The sequence below is a fragment of the Miniopterus natalensis genome, chromosome 18 (assembly GCF_054644295.1).
Source record: "Miniopterus natalensis isolate mMinNat1 chromosome 18, mMinNat1.hap1, whole genome shotgun sequence".
Taxonomy (NCBI): Eukaryota; Metazoa; Chordata; class Mammalia; order Chiroptera; family Miniopteridae; genus Miniopterus; species Miniopterus natalensis.
In genome coordinates, this window is record NC_142098.1 from 34,578,672 (window position 1) to 34,593,429 (window position 14,758).

Below are 14,758 nucleotides of genomic sequence, written 5' to 3' on the forward strand. Positions count from 1 at the left end.
TCCCTTCTCACCCCCCAGCACACACACCTCTAGCTCCCGACTTTTACAGGTCACCTTACTCTCTGAAAATCAATTGTCTTCCAGGAAGTGCACAAATCTATGACTTTGGAGGGTTCGTATCGATATAATGTTAAGTCAGCGTTTACTGAACATCTGCTGAGCGTCCAGGGTCTTTTAAACACTCTACAAATATTAACTGGTCAAATTCCCACAACCACCTTGCGCAGTGGCTTCTGCCAGAAGCACCGTCTTATCTCATTTGACAGAGGGCAAAACTAAGGCCGGGAGAGCCAGAGTCACGCAGCCTGGGAGAGGCAGCACCGCCCTGCTTGGGGGCCCTGGCTTTAATCGCCCTGCTTGGGGGCCCTGGCTTTAATCACTGGCCACAGGCCTTCTCACAGCCCCACCCACTCTTTTTGAAGGGAGCCCCCCCTCCAACCCAGCCCCGGTGCTCCGTGCTCACCAGCACTAGCCCAGGATGCTCCCGGCGCACCACCACCTTCACGCCTAGGGCCTCCACGCGCACGGCGCGCGTGTAGCTCATAGTCTGGCTGCCTCGATGCTCATTTTCCACCAGCACCCGAAAGGCGGACAGCGCCGTGGCGTTGGGGCCGCACGAGCCGGTCAGCAGGTAGGTGCAGGTGCCCATGAAATCGAAGCGCCGGCCGTCGAAGCTCACGTAGTGCGGGTCCCCGTACGCCTGGCAGCTCCCGAAGCGGTCCGGGTAGCAACCCAGGAGGCCGTTCTGGACGCGGCAGCGCTCGCCGGAGGGACAGCCTTGCGTGTCGCTGCAGCTCACCTGGTTGGTGGCGCCGCTGCAGGTGCAGCGCCGCCGGCACTGCTGGTCCGCCCACACCTGCTGGCCCGGGGCCAGCGGGCGGCCCTGGTAGATGCAGCCGCAGGTCGAGGCGGCCACGCAGGCGCTGCCGCTGACCACGAAGCCCGGGAGGCACACGCAGCCTTCCACGCACGGGCGCCCGGAGCAGTTGGCGGGCTTGACCTCGGGGTTGCAGGAGGCGGGGCAGGGGGGGCCGCACGACTCGTAGCGGCTGTTGGGGGGGCAGGACAGGGCTGCGGGGAGACAGGGACACAGAAACTGCGGTCAAGCCCTCGAGGGATGCTCAGTCGGGAACGCGCCAGGACTTCCCCCCCAAGAACCCTGCACCTCCCTCAGAGCTCTGCGTCTAATTCACAGCACTTCTGTCCCCAACCCCAGAGGCAGAGTCGACTCCTCCCTCCCTTCATTCCCTGGACACCCGACCTGTCAGCCAGTCCTGTGAGCCCCATATGCAAGATCTACCCAGAATCGGCCCCTTCTCCTCTAACCACCCTCCCTACCCTGGTCCTATCCATGCCAGCAGCCACCTGCCCACTCTCCCCCAGCCCCCATCCTGTCCCCACAACCTGTCCCTCCCATGCAGCCAGAGGGACCCTGCGAACACCTGAATCAGATGACACCCTTCTCCTGCCCACAGCCCATTTATATCTGTCTTGCTCAGAGTAAAAGCCAGAGGCCTCCTGGTGGCCTAGGAGGCTCCACACCATCTGCCCTCATCACCTCTGAGTCCTCCCCATCTCTCTGGCTCACTCGGCCCCAGCCACGGTGGCCTCCTGGCAGTCCTCACACTCCCGGCTCAGGGCCTTGGGTCTGGCTGTCCCCTCTGCCTGTGCTGGCCTTTCCTCAGAAGGTGGTGCAGCATGTGGTTAGGAGAAGGTTACTGATGCCCAGGTGCACTGGGTTCAAATCCTGGCTCTCCCTTCTTAGCTATATGGCAAATGATTCCAACTGCCCTGTGCCTCAGTTTCCCCATCAGTAAAATGCGATAATAATAGTACTGACCTCACAGGTTGTGAGGGATAAATGAGTTCATCTGTGTAGGGGCACCCATAAGCATCACTGTTATTACTTAGCTGACTTTGTTGCCTTATCCTTAGGCTCTGCCCCAATGACACCTCCTCAGCAAGGTGTTCCCTGAGCACCTTCATGAGCCTCCCACTTGCTCTTATTAGATAAACTTCATTTCTTTTGCTCTCTGAAGATATTCCACAGTGTACTGTTTACTGTCCATCTTCCTGATAGGACATTAAGTTCTGTGAGAGTGGGGACCAGGATTGCCCAATTCTCAGCACCACGGACAGGGCCTGGCCCAGTGGTTGCATGAACTCCAAGGACTGTCACTGCCAAGTGACACGTTTGCCCCAACCTTAGGCTCACTGAGGGCACATCCTAGCCACCTCCATACCCCTGACATCATCCAGCTCCAGGCTGAATCACACTAAGTGTTCAGATGTTGAGCAGATGTAAGGGGCCCCCTGCCTCCCTCCATGTGCTCCCAGCCCACACCAGGGCATCACTCACGGCAGTTGGCTAGTGACCTCCAGTCCTTGATAGAGATGCCAAACTCCAGACAGGCCTGGACGTAAGTGCTGAGGCTACGGCACAAGCTGGACCGGTCCCCATTTGACACACACAGGTCGTATACACACTCCTTCAGGAAGCGTTGGGGGCTCAGGGTATTGTGGCAGGCGGCAAAGGGGCCATTGGGCTTGGTCAGCATGCCACAGAGACGGTCGCCCTCATAGTGCTGGGCCTGGCCTGGTGTGCAGGAGGGACAGTTGCCCTCGCAGCCATCCTCACACAGGTAGTCCCCGTCATCCAGCTTCCAGTTTTGGGCAAACTCCACAGCATCAGCAGCCTGCGTCCCATCAGGTGTGAGGAAGTCGTCGTCGGGATTGCCGTTATAGTTGCCACACAGTCCGTACACCTGGCCTTGGAATCTCACGGGTAGGGTCAGTGCCAGCTGGCTGTCCCAGTCGTAGGTGACCACCAGCCCAAAGTCCAGCTCCACTACGGCCTGCCTCCCACTCTGGTACACAAGCATGCCACCCTCGGCCAGGAAAACAGGCAGGCAAGAGCGCTGGTTGTCGATCTACGGGGGGGTGGGGGGGAGTGGTCAGATCCTGTGTGGCTGGCTCTCAGCCCCTTATCTCCCACTTGTTTCCCTGCTCTGGCTGCAGTGGGATTCCTCCCTCCTGTTACTGCCACCAACAGAGCCTCAGGATCTTTGCTGTCGCTATCCCCATGGCCTAAAATGCTCTTCCCCTAGATGCACACGTGGTTCACTTCCTCAGCTCTTACAAATGCTTTGCTCAAATGTCACCATCTCAGTGAGGCCACTCTGACCACCCTGTTTAAATGGCAACTCTTCCTTAACTCCCTACTTGCCTTTCCTGCTCTATTTTGTTCCTATAACTTCTAACCTTCTCATATGTCATTTGCACGTATTGTCTAACTCTGTAAACTGTCAGGGATCCGCAAAGACAGGGATGCTTCAATCCCAGTGCCTAGAACAGTGCCAGGCAGAACAGCAGGCACTCAGTGAGTGAATGAGGGCACTGCTGTGTCAAATAAACACTCACTGGGCACTCACTCTGCCTGGCTTGCACTGGGAGATCGTGGAGATCCAGCAATGACCAGGACAACCCAACCCTACTCTCATGGGGCTTCCAGTCCAATGGTGGAAACAGACCTGTCACTAGACAGGTCAGAATGGGCAGGGCAGAGGTGGTAGAGGTACAGGTGGCTGTGGGCGCTTAGAAAAGGGTCAGGCCCAACCTTGCAGGTCAGGGGAGGCTTCCTGGAGGAAGTGACAGCTGAGCTGAGCTGTAAAAGATTAGTAAGAGCCACAAAAAGAGAGACAAGGAAGGGTATTCCTTTGCAAATGTTCCGGTGGAGAGTCTGGCCAGAAAACAAGCAGTGTGTCTGTGTCCCCTGGACCCACTTCCTCTTCCTGAGCATCTCTTCACTATACTTTTATAAAAATAATGAGACCATGCTGATGTCACCATTTCACAAACTCTGTTCTCCTAATAACAGCATGTGGACATCCTGCCATGATTCTACCAGGAGCTCTAAACCTGTGCTCTAGGCTGTTATTGTATTGACTGAGCAGTAATGCATTTACCAGAGGCAGAAGGATCTAGAGGTTAAGAACAAGAACTCAGGAGTCAACCTGCCTGTGTTCCCAGCTCCATCTCCTACAGCTCTAAAACCGTCCAGTCACTCATCTCTCTGAGCCTCAGTTTCCTCCTCTAAAAGTATTGATAATAATAATTTCAACCGCACAAATTGCAGTGAACAGTAAGTGCATTAATATCTGGAAAATGCTAAGAAACAAATCTGACATATAGTAGGTGCTCACTAAATTTAGTGTTTGGTCACTTAAGAAATTCCCCATTTTTGGACATTTTATTTTCTTTTTCCCTTCCTTTCCTTTATTATTATTTGCTATTCCAAACCACATTGGCATGAACTTTTCCCCCTAACCATATCTCTGAGCATCCTTAACATTTTTAGAAGTACAATTGCTGGACAAAAGGGGTTTAAGATTCTATGGTGGATTTTCAAATCCCTCCTTCCCAGCCCCCATTCCGTGGGACCACTTCTTTCACCCTCCTCTCTCAGCAAAGGACTCAGATTGGGGGGCATGACATCCAGGCTTTGCCTCCTCCTTCTAACTGATGGGCGTTATAATCCTGAAGACTCAGGATACTTACCCGGGCGAAGCCAACTTCCCCGCGGGCCAGCGACACAGAGTGGCTGTAGGCATGCACAGTGACGAAGCCCACATAGGAGACTTGGCGGTTGCCCCGGTGCTCATTCTTGGCCTCCACGCTGAAGGCTGGCAGGGTCAGGTCCTCGCTGTTCAGCTCTGCCATCGTGTACGAGCATGTGCCCATCATGTCGTAGCAACGGCCATCGAAGGTGGTGTAATGGGGGTCACCCTGGGCTCGGCAGGTGGCCGTAAGGCTTGGCATGCACTTGGCCTGCCCGTCCACCACCTGGCAGAGCTGCGAGGGAGGGCACTGCACATCCTGGCAGGAGGCCTTCTCCTGGGGAGGCTGCAGGTCTGGGGAGAGAAGAGGGGTGGCGAAAGAGATGCAGTTAGGAAGTGTCCACGTGGGTGGGCCTCCCTGAGCAATGCCTCTGCAGGGAGTTTGGGCAGTTTGCTCACAACCACCCATTTTAGAAGTGGGGAATCTCACAGGGAGAGTGCTGCTCAGGCCTGAGAAGGACAGGAAGGTAGAGAAGAAAGTCTGGCAGGGACATTCAGGGCAAACCGCATTTGCTAATTTCCTCTCCCTGTTTCCCCCTCCCCCTACCTTCTCGTTAAGAACAGAAAACCGAAGACAGAGGCTGCTCCACAGTGGAGTCAGGCTGCCCTGATTAGCATCTGGGCTCAACCAATGAGCTGTGTGACACTGGGCAAGGAATGGTAAACTCTCTGTGCCTCACCTGCCTCATTGGTGACATTGATGACAGTGATACCTTCTTCACAGGGATATTTGGGGGGCAGGGGGGAGGCTGCCAGGTTTAAATAAGCTAAAGCATAAGTAGGGCTGGGAACTGCCCCGGGTGTTATAGTTAAATCCCCATTCTACTGTTGAAGCCCAAAGTGGCCGTTCGAAGTTGAGTGGCTTTCATGCCATGGAGTGGGAGGGAGGCTGACATTTTTGCCAGTGCTGGGAACCATAGTGTCTAGGTTCCTAGCTTGAGGGGGCGAGGGAGGGGTCCAAATAAGGGAAAACAGTTTCTTCTCCACTGCCTCCTAGTCTTCACAAGCTCCTGCTTTCTGTCTGCTCAGAATCTCAGCTCACCCTTCCATAGCCTCACTCACTTGCCAGGTACCCCCTGAGTGCTTTACAAATGCTTACTTATTACACCTATGAAGCAGATGAAGTTATTATGCCCATTTTACAGAAGTGAAAACTGAGGCCCACAGAGGTGAAGTCACATGCCCCAGGTCACACAAGCAGAGGTGGGATTTGAACCCCAGAAGTCTGGCTCTCCCATCTGTGCCCTCCAGCTCTGCCCTGCCTAGAAGCAGCTTCTCAATGTGCTGAGCCTGAGGTTACATGTAGAGCCAAGTCCTAGAGATGAAATACGTAAACGCCTGCAAGGCACCTGGAATGGTCCCTGGTATATTGAGAGATAACTCCCCCAGCAAGGTAGGCATCATTATTATTATACTTTTAGACCTGAGTTTGGGCATAAACATTCCAAAACAGGTGTGAGAGAGTGGCAGTTAGCAACAGGTACAGTTGTATATCAGTTGCTAAAATATCAAAATAGTTATGAACAAATTGGTAAAAAGCTGCTGACCCGACCCTGTCCCCCAAAGATCCCTCCCTCTTGGCACATTGGCTCTCCCTCAGGACCTCTTCCCCAACATCTCCCCAAAAGCAACAGATAAAAGGCTGATGCCAGATACCCCAGAGGCTTCTAGGACCCTGCTTCATGCTCTGGTATCTCTTCTGACTAGTTGGGACCCTGGATAACACCAGTTGCAAAACATTTAGAGTATTATTTGGGGGGGGGACGGGACTGGGAAACCTTAAGGAAAGGAAGATGGCAGAGAGGATGGAGGTGGGGGGGGGCAGCCCAGCTGAGCCAGGAAGCCACAGAAGAACAGGTGGGCGAGAAAAGAGGAAAGGCAAGAAAGCCCACAAAGGGGATACCAGGGTGTCATTTCCCATCACTCACTTTGGCTGCAGGCACCTGCTGTCCCATAGCCCTCAGACTGGACCAGCCAGAAGGTGAGCAGCCCAAAGCGGGCATTGGCCATGGCCATGTGGATCAAGGCAGTAGCGTTAAGGTCCACTTCCACATACGAGAACTCACTGCCCGGTACAGCTAGCCAGGTGAGCCTCTCCCCCAGCCTGTGTCCATCCACGGTCAGCTTGGGAGCATCCTTTATCTGTGATACCACCAGGGCCAAGCCCGTAGAGGCTGGGATATTACTGATCACATAGGCAGAGCAGTAGGACTCCACATCTGGGATCAGGACCAGGTAGGGGTTGTAGTCCATTCTGTCCCTTGTGGCACCTGTACCGAAAAGCAGGACTTGGATGCCCACATCTGCTTGCAGGTAGAGTGCGTGGGATGGCCGGACCTCAAACTCCATCACTTCACCCTCCTGGAGCTTCTTGGAGCCGCTGGTGGTCCCGTGGTGGTAGGTCAGCTTCGTGGCTTGGCTGGCCAGGACATAGACCAGATCATAGCGGGTCTGGGAGGACAGAGGGGGCACCACATAGCGGGTGCCCCAGGCAGATGTGGGTAGCAGCTGCTCCACCACATGGTTGCAGGATGTGTGTTTCTGGACACAGCTGTGGCCGGAGAGAACAGCCACGGGGCTACTGGCTGTGACCTTTGATCCTGAGAGATCAGCCATGCTCTGTACCTGGGCCACTTGGTAGGGCTTCAGAATCACATTCAGGACACTGCCCGCTGCGTAGAACTTATCCTCGAATGCCACTCCCCCCTTCAGGTGCACCCTGACGTTGGCACCCTTTGCACCAGCCACCACAGCAAACTCCTTGAGGTTCTGGGCCGAGGTGCCGCGGGGTGTGAACACAAAGTACTCAGTTCCTAGGGCGCTGACAGGTCGCAGCAGTGTCAGCTCTCCCGTGTTGGGCTTAGTGTTGATGGCCTGCACAGTGATGCTGCGGTCAGAGTGGACCAACACCGCATGCTGGAAGATCTTGCTACCGACCATCTCAGCTTTGGCGTGGATGGTGACTGCGACTGGCTGCCCAGGATTCACTGTGACATTCTGCGAGGAGTTGTCTGCCTGGCTGACGACGTTGACTGAGGCAGGACTGTCTGACAGACTGGTGATGAGGAGCTCGAGACGGCTTCTGATGTACTCGGGCTGGTAGTTCTGCAGGAAGGCTGTGAGGAATTCCTCCCCCTCGGTGTTGCTGGGGTCCACTGAGGCCTCCTGGGTAAACCCTGTGGTGAGAAAATGCACTTGTGGGTCCACTTACCCATCAGAGAAGTAACCCCTTGCCCTGTGCCTCTGCAGGTTACATATTGAGCTTCCCCCCCCCCCCCCCCCATTCCCTGTCTCCTTTTTCAGGCAGTGTTCACCTTCCATCCTTTCTGGCTTTGTCTTCCCATAGTCTGAACGCTTTGGTCATAGATCTCGAATTCAAGTACTGACGGGGCCAGGCAAGTGAAGTAAAAGTGGGAAGCAGTTCAGGTGGTAATTGTGTCAGTGGAGCATTAAGCACCCTCAAAAGTGGGCTGTTGCTACCAGCTTTAGCTTGTTGTTACTTTGACAGCTTATCAGCTCTTTTTTCCTTTTTGATGCCAGATTTTTTAAAAAATTTTTGTGTGTGTGTGTGTGAGAAACTGGCTGTCTGAATTTCTATGTGAAATCTCCAACCCAGAATTGTTTTAAGCACTATGGGGCCCAAAGCGGCTGGATTCAGTTGCCAGTTTGTGATTTCTGTCTTAATAAAACTGCGGGGGCCGCGGCAGTGAAGTGGGTAAGAGGAAGAAAGGGGGTTATGGAGTGTGGACAGAATGTGTCCAAGAAATAGAGGGCAGTTGGTACTTTTCAACACCCCCAAATGGGAAGAGATTCTCCAGAAGGGGAGGGAGGGAGAAGGACAGGGGGAGGGAGAGAGGTGTCTATGGGGTCTTGGGGAGAGTGTGGGAGTTATAGAAGGAGTGTCTGCTGAATAAGGGGAGCCTTGAAGGGTATCCTAGTGTCCCACGGGGCCAAGGGATCAGGTGTCCCATCCTGGTGTCCCATCCTTCCCCCGGTCCTTTGACTTTACTTAAGACTCTAGTCCTGGACATGACCCTGGAGAACTGGGCACCAAGCCCTCCAAGAATGACGTTAGTGAAATTTTCCATCAACTCAGCAGAATGAGGGGTAGGGTCTAAACTTTGCTTGAGTTGCAGAAGGCTCAGGGAGTGGTGGTTCTTGCATCCTGAATTTGGGGACTGAGGTGTTCCCCTGAATTCCACCACACTTCTCTGCAGAGCCCGAGGGGCCCTCTCCCACTGCAGCTAAGGTGACATTGGGAGATGGGCTTATGGAGGGGACACAAATGGAGGGTGCTGACCCAGGCAGGCAGAGTTCCTAGACTGGAACAAGAGTAGGAATGGGATCTTGGTCTTACTTACCCCACAGGAGGGTTGCTCCGGCCCAGAGTGTCCACCAGCTCCACAGGGAACCCATGTCTGCAGTGAGGAAAGAAAAGGGGTTAGGAGGCTGGCCTGCCTCTCCTGCCGGAGACTGTCCCAAAGAGGACAGAAGGGCCCAGTCTCAGGACAACGGCCACCTGGGCAGCAGGAATGCTGGATCCAAGGGCTGGTGTGTGTGCATATAGGGTAGTTGGATGTCCAGTGGGTCTTGGGTGGGGTGGGGAGGACAGGACAGGGGCAAGGATAGAGAGTTGGATGTCCATTGGGTCTGGGGGTAGGGTGGGGAGGCCTGGAGTCTTGGGCAAGAGTAGGAGACCTGATGTCCTGCTTCCGAAGGAGACCCCAGTTTCTCTCACCTGCAGGTCCCTGGAGCTTCAGGGTTAGCCCCTGGGCTGGGCTTTAAAATAGCTCCTCAGGCCACACCTTGGGCCACCTGCCAGGCAGATGGTTCCAACTTCCTGGAGGAGGGTCCAGGTCCCAGGGCCAGGTGGAATGGGGCTCCTGAAGGCCTGTGAAGGGTGGAGGGCAAGCCTGGATGCCTGGGTCCCCAAGGGATGAGAACAGCTGGTGGCTGTGCCTTGGGAGCCTGCTGGGAACTTTAGTCCTGGAAGGGTGGTGGTCCTGAGGGAAACAGCTGGGGAGCAGGGTGCTCAGACCCTGGGTCACTGGGGGGTGGGGGAATGGAGCCGCGCAGAAGATGGTGTTTGATCTTGTTTGCTGACCAGAAGCTGCCTGCAGATTTTCCTTTGGCTCCTGCCAGTAACAATAGTAAAGGACCTGCATCCGGGTCCTGGCTGCTCCCCAGTTCCTATTATTGATCCCTGGTCCCCAGCTACCCACATCCTGTTTCTCTCACCTGCAGGTCCCTGGAGCTTCAGGGTTAGGCACCAGTTGGGAGGGGGGAGGTCTGTGATGGGGAGGTATCTGTGTACCTTACTCAGGCCTCTGGAGTGAGACATAATACCTCCACCCCCCGTCCAATAGGGTCTCCTGAGGACCTTGGCCATGAAATGGGAACATCAAAACTAACCTCACTGGGTTTATTTATCTCGCCGAGGGCGCTCTGTAAACTCTCAAGGACTGTGGATGGGAGGCAGGCACCTGTGTGGGAACTGGGGGCTGGAGCTGTGTGCAAAGAGAGACAGAGGCCTGTTTCCTGGTTCCATGCAGTCACTGGGTTCCACTTCTTGGAAAATTATTTGCTTTCTGGAAGGTTTTCTGGTCCTGAAAAGGGGCTGGTTGAACAGATTTGGGGGACCCTGTGCCCCCCATCACTGCCTGAAATGAGAGATGGGTTTAGGTCGCACACAGGAAGAAGAGATCACTGAAAGGTGTCGTGGGCTTTCTCAGAGGGAGTCTGTTCTTCTTGGGGGCCTGGCCTGACCCATGCTCTGCTTCCCTCCTCCTGACTTGGGACTCACTGTTTGCTGAGGAGTCTCCCCTAGAAACAGCAGCTGCAAAGCCTGGGCGTCCTCTCACACAACACCCAGCAGCTGCTGCCCCAGGACTCCTCCTCTCTTATCACCAAGGCCTGGACCTCTGCGCAGCCAGGGTGGGTGGGGGATCTGATACCCCCACCCAGGGCAGGTTCCCAGAGGGAGAGAGATAAAGGCTCAGAGTTGACTGGGACCCAAAGTCAACCAGGAAAATGAAGTGAGTCAACAGGAGACTGGATAAGAGCCAGAGTTGTCAAGTGACAGGCAGGGTGGGGGGACCTGCAGGGGATGAGAGCTTTGGGGAGAGGCCTGCCTGGGTCCTTGAGGAATCTGGGGGTGGGTGAGGGGTCATCTGAGTCGAAAGGGGAAAAAAGACGGGGCTGCTGGGATTCCTAAGGAGGAAGCAGCTACTGCAAACCAAGATGTCAAAATCTATGTCAGATACTCCTCTTGTAGTCTGAGACACAGAGAAATGAGAGGAGGGCAACAGAAAATTAGGGTAAGTTTCAGGTTTGATTTTGCCCCCTAATCTCCTCCAAGCCTTGAGGTCTCCCCTGCTTGACCCCAGAGACAAACCTTCCCCCTTCAAAATCTGCCACTTCTCTCTGCAGCCAGAGTCCCCAGAAATGGGGTGGTAGTGGGAAATCTTTTATATTTTGGATTTGACACTCCCGGGACCTTTTTAGTCTTTTTTTTGGGGGGGGGGGGGTGTAGTATGCTGCGCCCTGTGCCTTACTCCATGTCATATCTATTCTCAGACACCCCACTGATGGGGCAGAGATAACCTGTGGGGGCACTTTCTTATGGTTGGAGAAACCCTCTATCCTGCCACTGGCAGCCCAAACAAGAGGTTGCTGTGTGTCTCCCTGCAGGCAGGATCTGCAGAGGGTAGATCTGCACTGGTCATACCACTTGAGACCCCCTGGAACCCTCTCGCTTGCTGGGCTTTACAGCCCCAGGGCACAGCTGAGGAGAATTTAGTCTCTGCAGCTAAATTTAGATTTGCCAGCAATTTCTAACTTCATTCTTTCATGCTCTGGATTCCACAAGGGGGTCTCTCTACCCCCTTGGGAAACTCCTCTATCTTGCAGAAGCTGCCTCTAATCTCCCTGAGGTTCAACCTTGATCTTGTTCCTCCCCTGCTCAAGAACATTCCATGTTCCCTGTCCCTATGAATGCAAGTCCACACTCCTGGCAGTATGATCAGAGCCCTGGTGCTCCATTTCCTGCACCGTCCATCTTGCCATTGCCTGTGCAGTTCCTTCTACTTGGTTCATCCTTTCTCACAACCTACCTGCTGACTCCCTATATGGAATCCAAACATCACGTTCTGCATGAGTCAATGGCCAAGAAGCCAAGCTGAGGCTAATCTCTTTAATTTCTCTTATAAGACACTGCTATCTGTTCCCTTACTTAATGTAAATCCCCTCTCCCTTTTTATTTTTTTATTTTTAGCTCCTTGGAACTGAGAGTCTTCCTACATTTATGTTCTTTCTGTTCTGCACCTACTCACCAATTACTCTTCCACCTGCCACAATCTGACCTCCATGTGCATTAAAACTGTCTTGCTAAAAGAATGGCCCTTGGAGCTTCGGAGAGAGAAAGGCAAAGGTAATGTGCCTGGAGAGAAGAGAGAGAAGAAAAAGGCCCTGGAGTTCTCCCCAGAGGGAGAGTGCCTTGTTTACCTTTTTAGGAAAATGTCAAAATGTTTTTCAAAGTGGTTGCACCATTTTACATTCCCTCTAGCAGAGTATTAGTTGAAAGACACTTCTTTATGGGTCTCTGGCACTGAACACAGACAACGAATGGGTCCAGCTGCCTGTCACTACTTGAGCCAGTTAAGCAGAGACAGGGTTGAATCGTATATGAGGGTTTATTCCAATAATGTCAGCAATATGGGAGAGCAGCAGGTCATCCACGAAAATCTGCTCTACCGCCCCCCATAAGCCAGCTGCTTATATTGCGTAGAAGGACCAAGATTACATGGGAAAGTAGGAATTACAGGCCTGGGGAAGTAGGCAAGGTATAATGCTAACAGGTTACAGGCAATGTGGGCTGGGGGTTGCAAAGGGTGGGTGCATCTGGGACTCCATTGTTCCGGGAACAAGGCTGTTAATCTTTCCGTGATGATAGGCAGTTCTCTGAGAAGGAGAATGGACCGAATTCCAAAGTTAACTCCCATGTCCTGGGGCATACGGCCCTCAGCCAGGTTAGAATGTGCTTTCTCTAATTAGAATAGAATAAGCACGGTTAATAGAGCATGATTATTATTTCTTATAGCTACAGCTAGCCCCCAGTATTCTATTTCTGCCCCTAACACCACTATTCTATTTCTGCCCCTAACATTCCCCACTGCTATTTCTATCATCTTGTATCTATGAGATTAGTTTTAGGTGAAAAGTCTCATCCTGCTGGACTGCATTTGCTTTTGCCTTAAAAGCAATTCTCAGGGATGAAATACAGTGAATGCAGGATCTAAAAAGAGGAAGATATTGAATGCAGCAGCGAGCAATCAGACTACAAAAAATAAACAGTAGAAAAATTAAAAAGGATTCTTTCAACCCCGACAGGCTGGGCAGCCAGAAGGTTAAATTGAATACATCAAATGCAAAAAATGCCTTCTCGTTGTTTTATCTTGGCGATGGTTTGCCTACTTTGTTGAATGTTGCTTTCTATCACTTGAGAATTGTCAGAAAGATTAAAACAGCACATTCCTTTGATTTCCTCACAGCCATGGTTATGCCACAACAGCAAAGAATCTACTGCTGCCCGATTCTCTAGAACTGCCTAGAGCTGACCTGGCTCAGCTCTTGATTTATCCCATGTATAGCCCTAGAAGTGGCATTCAGGGCTTTTATCACGCTACGAGCCAGCTAGGCCACTTCTACATTAAGGGAACCTACCATTACCAGCGTAACAAAAGTGGTTAAAGCAACATATTCAGCAGGAGAGATCGTCATTGCAGTCCAGTGCCACGGCCAGGAGAAGGTCTCTTTTGGTTCGGATCCTGTGATGTTTCTAGGGCATAAAGACGGTCGATTATCCTAAGGAACAAGGTGCTGTTGGCAGGGATATACAAATTAGCAGTTACCCCACATATCAGAAACCAACCAGCTGGCATTACTATAAGGGAGGGTGAAACAAACAGAACAATTCACATTGTAGTTATTAGATACTGAAAGATAATAACTAGAACACCCGGTAAACGTCAGGCATTCGGCACAGGAAGCTACTGCAGCGGCCTTTAGAGAAAACACCCCACACCCTTTGCCCGGACAGCGGGTCCCAGCGCATGAAGGGCCCCACGCGTGACTTTCTTCCCAAAGTTAGTAGAATGAGTATAATTCTGTATTTAGCAATAGGCTTCCCAACTCCCACTAAGCAACATGTAAAGGTCTGTCCTACCTAGGTTCCTCCTGAAAGGCAAAAGTCAGAGATATTAAGAACATTTTTTGCTAAATACACCCAAATATTTTCATCTTTTCTGAATGAAACTAGTTGTCTTTCAGCCCGACCAGCAGTGCTCGAGAGCTCGACTGTAACCAACGCTGCCTTCGAGAGACAACCTTGAGGTGTTCCTTGGGTTCGGTCACCCACTCTTCCCCTTCTGACACCCTCTTTACTCTGGTGCGATGGATCCAGGGCCTTACCCCTGCCAGCTTCAGAGCAGTTGGAGTGGTGAGAAGCACGTCCCAGGGTCCCATCCATTTTTCCTCCAGTTGATTGTCCGGCTATTTGGTTTCCCATGTTTTGAGTAGAACTCTGTCTCCTGCTTCAAAGGGATGTAGCTGAACTGTAAGAGAAAAATCCCTAGCACATGATCCCAAATCATTAATTACAGTCAGGGTTTGATTAAGATGTTGCATATAATTCTTAATTTTAACATTATGATCTACATATACATCCCCAGTTCCTACAGCAGCCCAAAAGGGTCACCCATATATTATTTCGCAGGAACTCAAACAAATCCTGCTTCGGGGAGCTACTCTAATCCCGAGCAGGGCAACTGGCAACACCTGATCCCAGTGCAGATGTGCATCCTGACCTAGACTGGCTATACTCTTCTTTAGGGTGTGGTGCATTTTCTCAGCCAGGGTCAGCCATTTCTCAAAGAGCCTTCATTCCTATTATTAACAAATTGTATTTAGAGACTATAATTTGGACACTAGGAGAGAAATGTCTTTTTGTTTCATTTTTTAAATTTTTATAAAACATTTGCATGGTTCCAAAGACACTAACATTTTATCATGAGGTGTCTTCACAGAGGTTTAGCTGCCATCCCTGGGCCCTCCGCTGTTTCCTCTCTTCCCTATAAGAAACCATT

The 14,758-nt window shown here is 52.3% G+C and overlaps 1 protein-coding gene and 1 long non-coding RNA gene across 3 annotated transcripts in view; both read right to left on the reverse strand.

The window, feature by feature from the left end:
* Positions 1 to 9,434, reverse strand: part of FCGBP (Fc gamma binding protein) — a 33,928-nt gene extending 24,494 nt beyond the window's left edge. Inside the window, exons 1-6 of the mRNA XM_087827429.1 lie at positions 9,355 to 9,434; positions 8,978 to 9,034; positions 6,545 to 7,792; positions 4,558 to 4,910; positions 2,360 to 2,930; positions 464 to 1,071 (exon numbers count right to left, since the gene is read on the reverse strand). Coding sequence (XP_087683555.1) covers positions 464 to 1,071; positions 2,360 to 2,930; positions 4,558 to 4,910; positions 6,545 to 7,792; positions 8,978 to 9,032 — 2,835 coding nt within the window. The 5' untranslated portion in view covers positions 9,033 to 9,034; positions 9,355 to 9,434. The remainder of the gene's footprint in view (positions 1 to 463; positions 1,072 to 2,359; positions 2,931 to 4,557; positions 4,911 to 6,544; positions 7,793 to 8,977; positions 9,035 to 9,354) is intronic.
* A 24-nt stretch (positions 9,435 to 9,458) lies between these two features.
* On the reverse strand, positions 9,459 to 14,238 carry LOC148091058 (uncharacterized). 2 transcript variants are annotated; one of them, XR_015715989.1, is made up of 3 exons: positions 14,085 to 14,238; positions 13,338 to 13,452; positions 9,459 to 9,507 (listed from the first exon to the last, which is right to left on the reverse strand). It is a non-coding gene; the product is annotated as an uncharacterized LOC148091058 (long non-coding RNA). The 2 variants fall into 2 exon arrangements; XR_015715990.1 differs by lacking the exon at positions 9,459 to 9,507 and adding an exon at positions 10,155 to 10,276.
* Between the last annotated feature and the right edge of the window lie 520 nt (positions 14,239 to 14,758).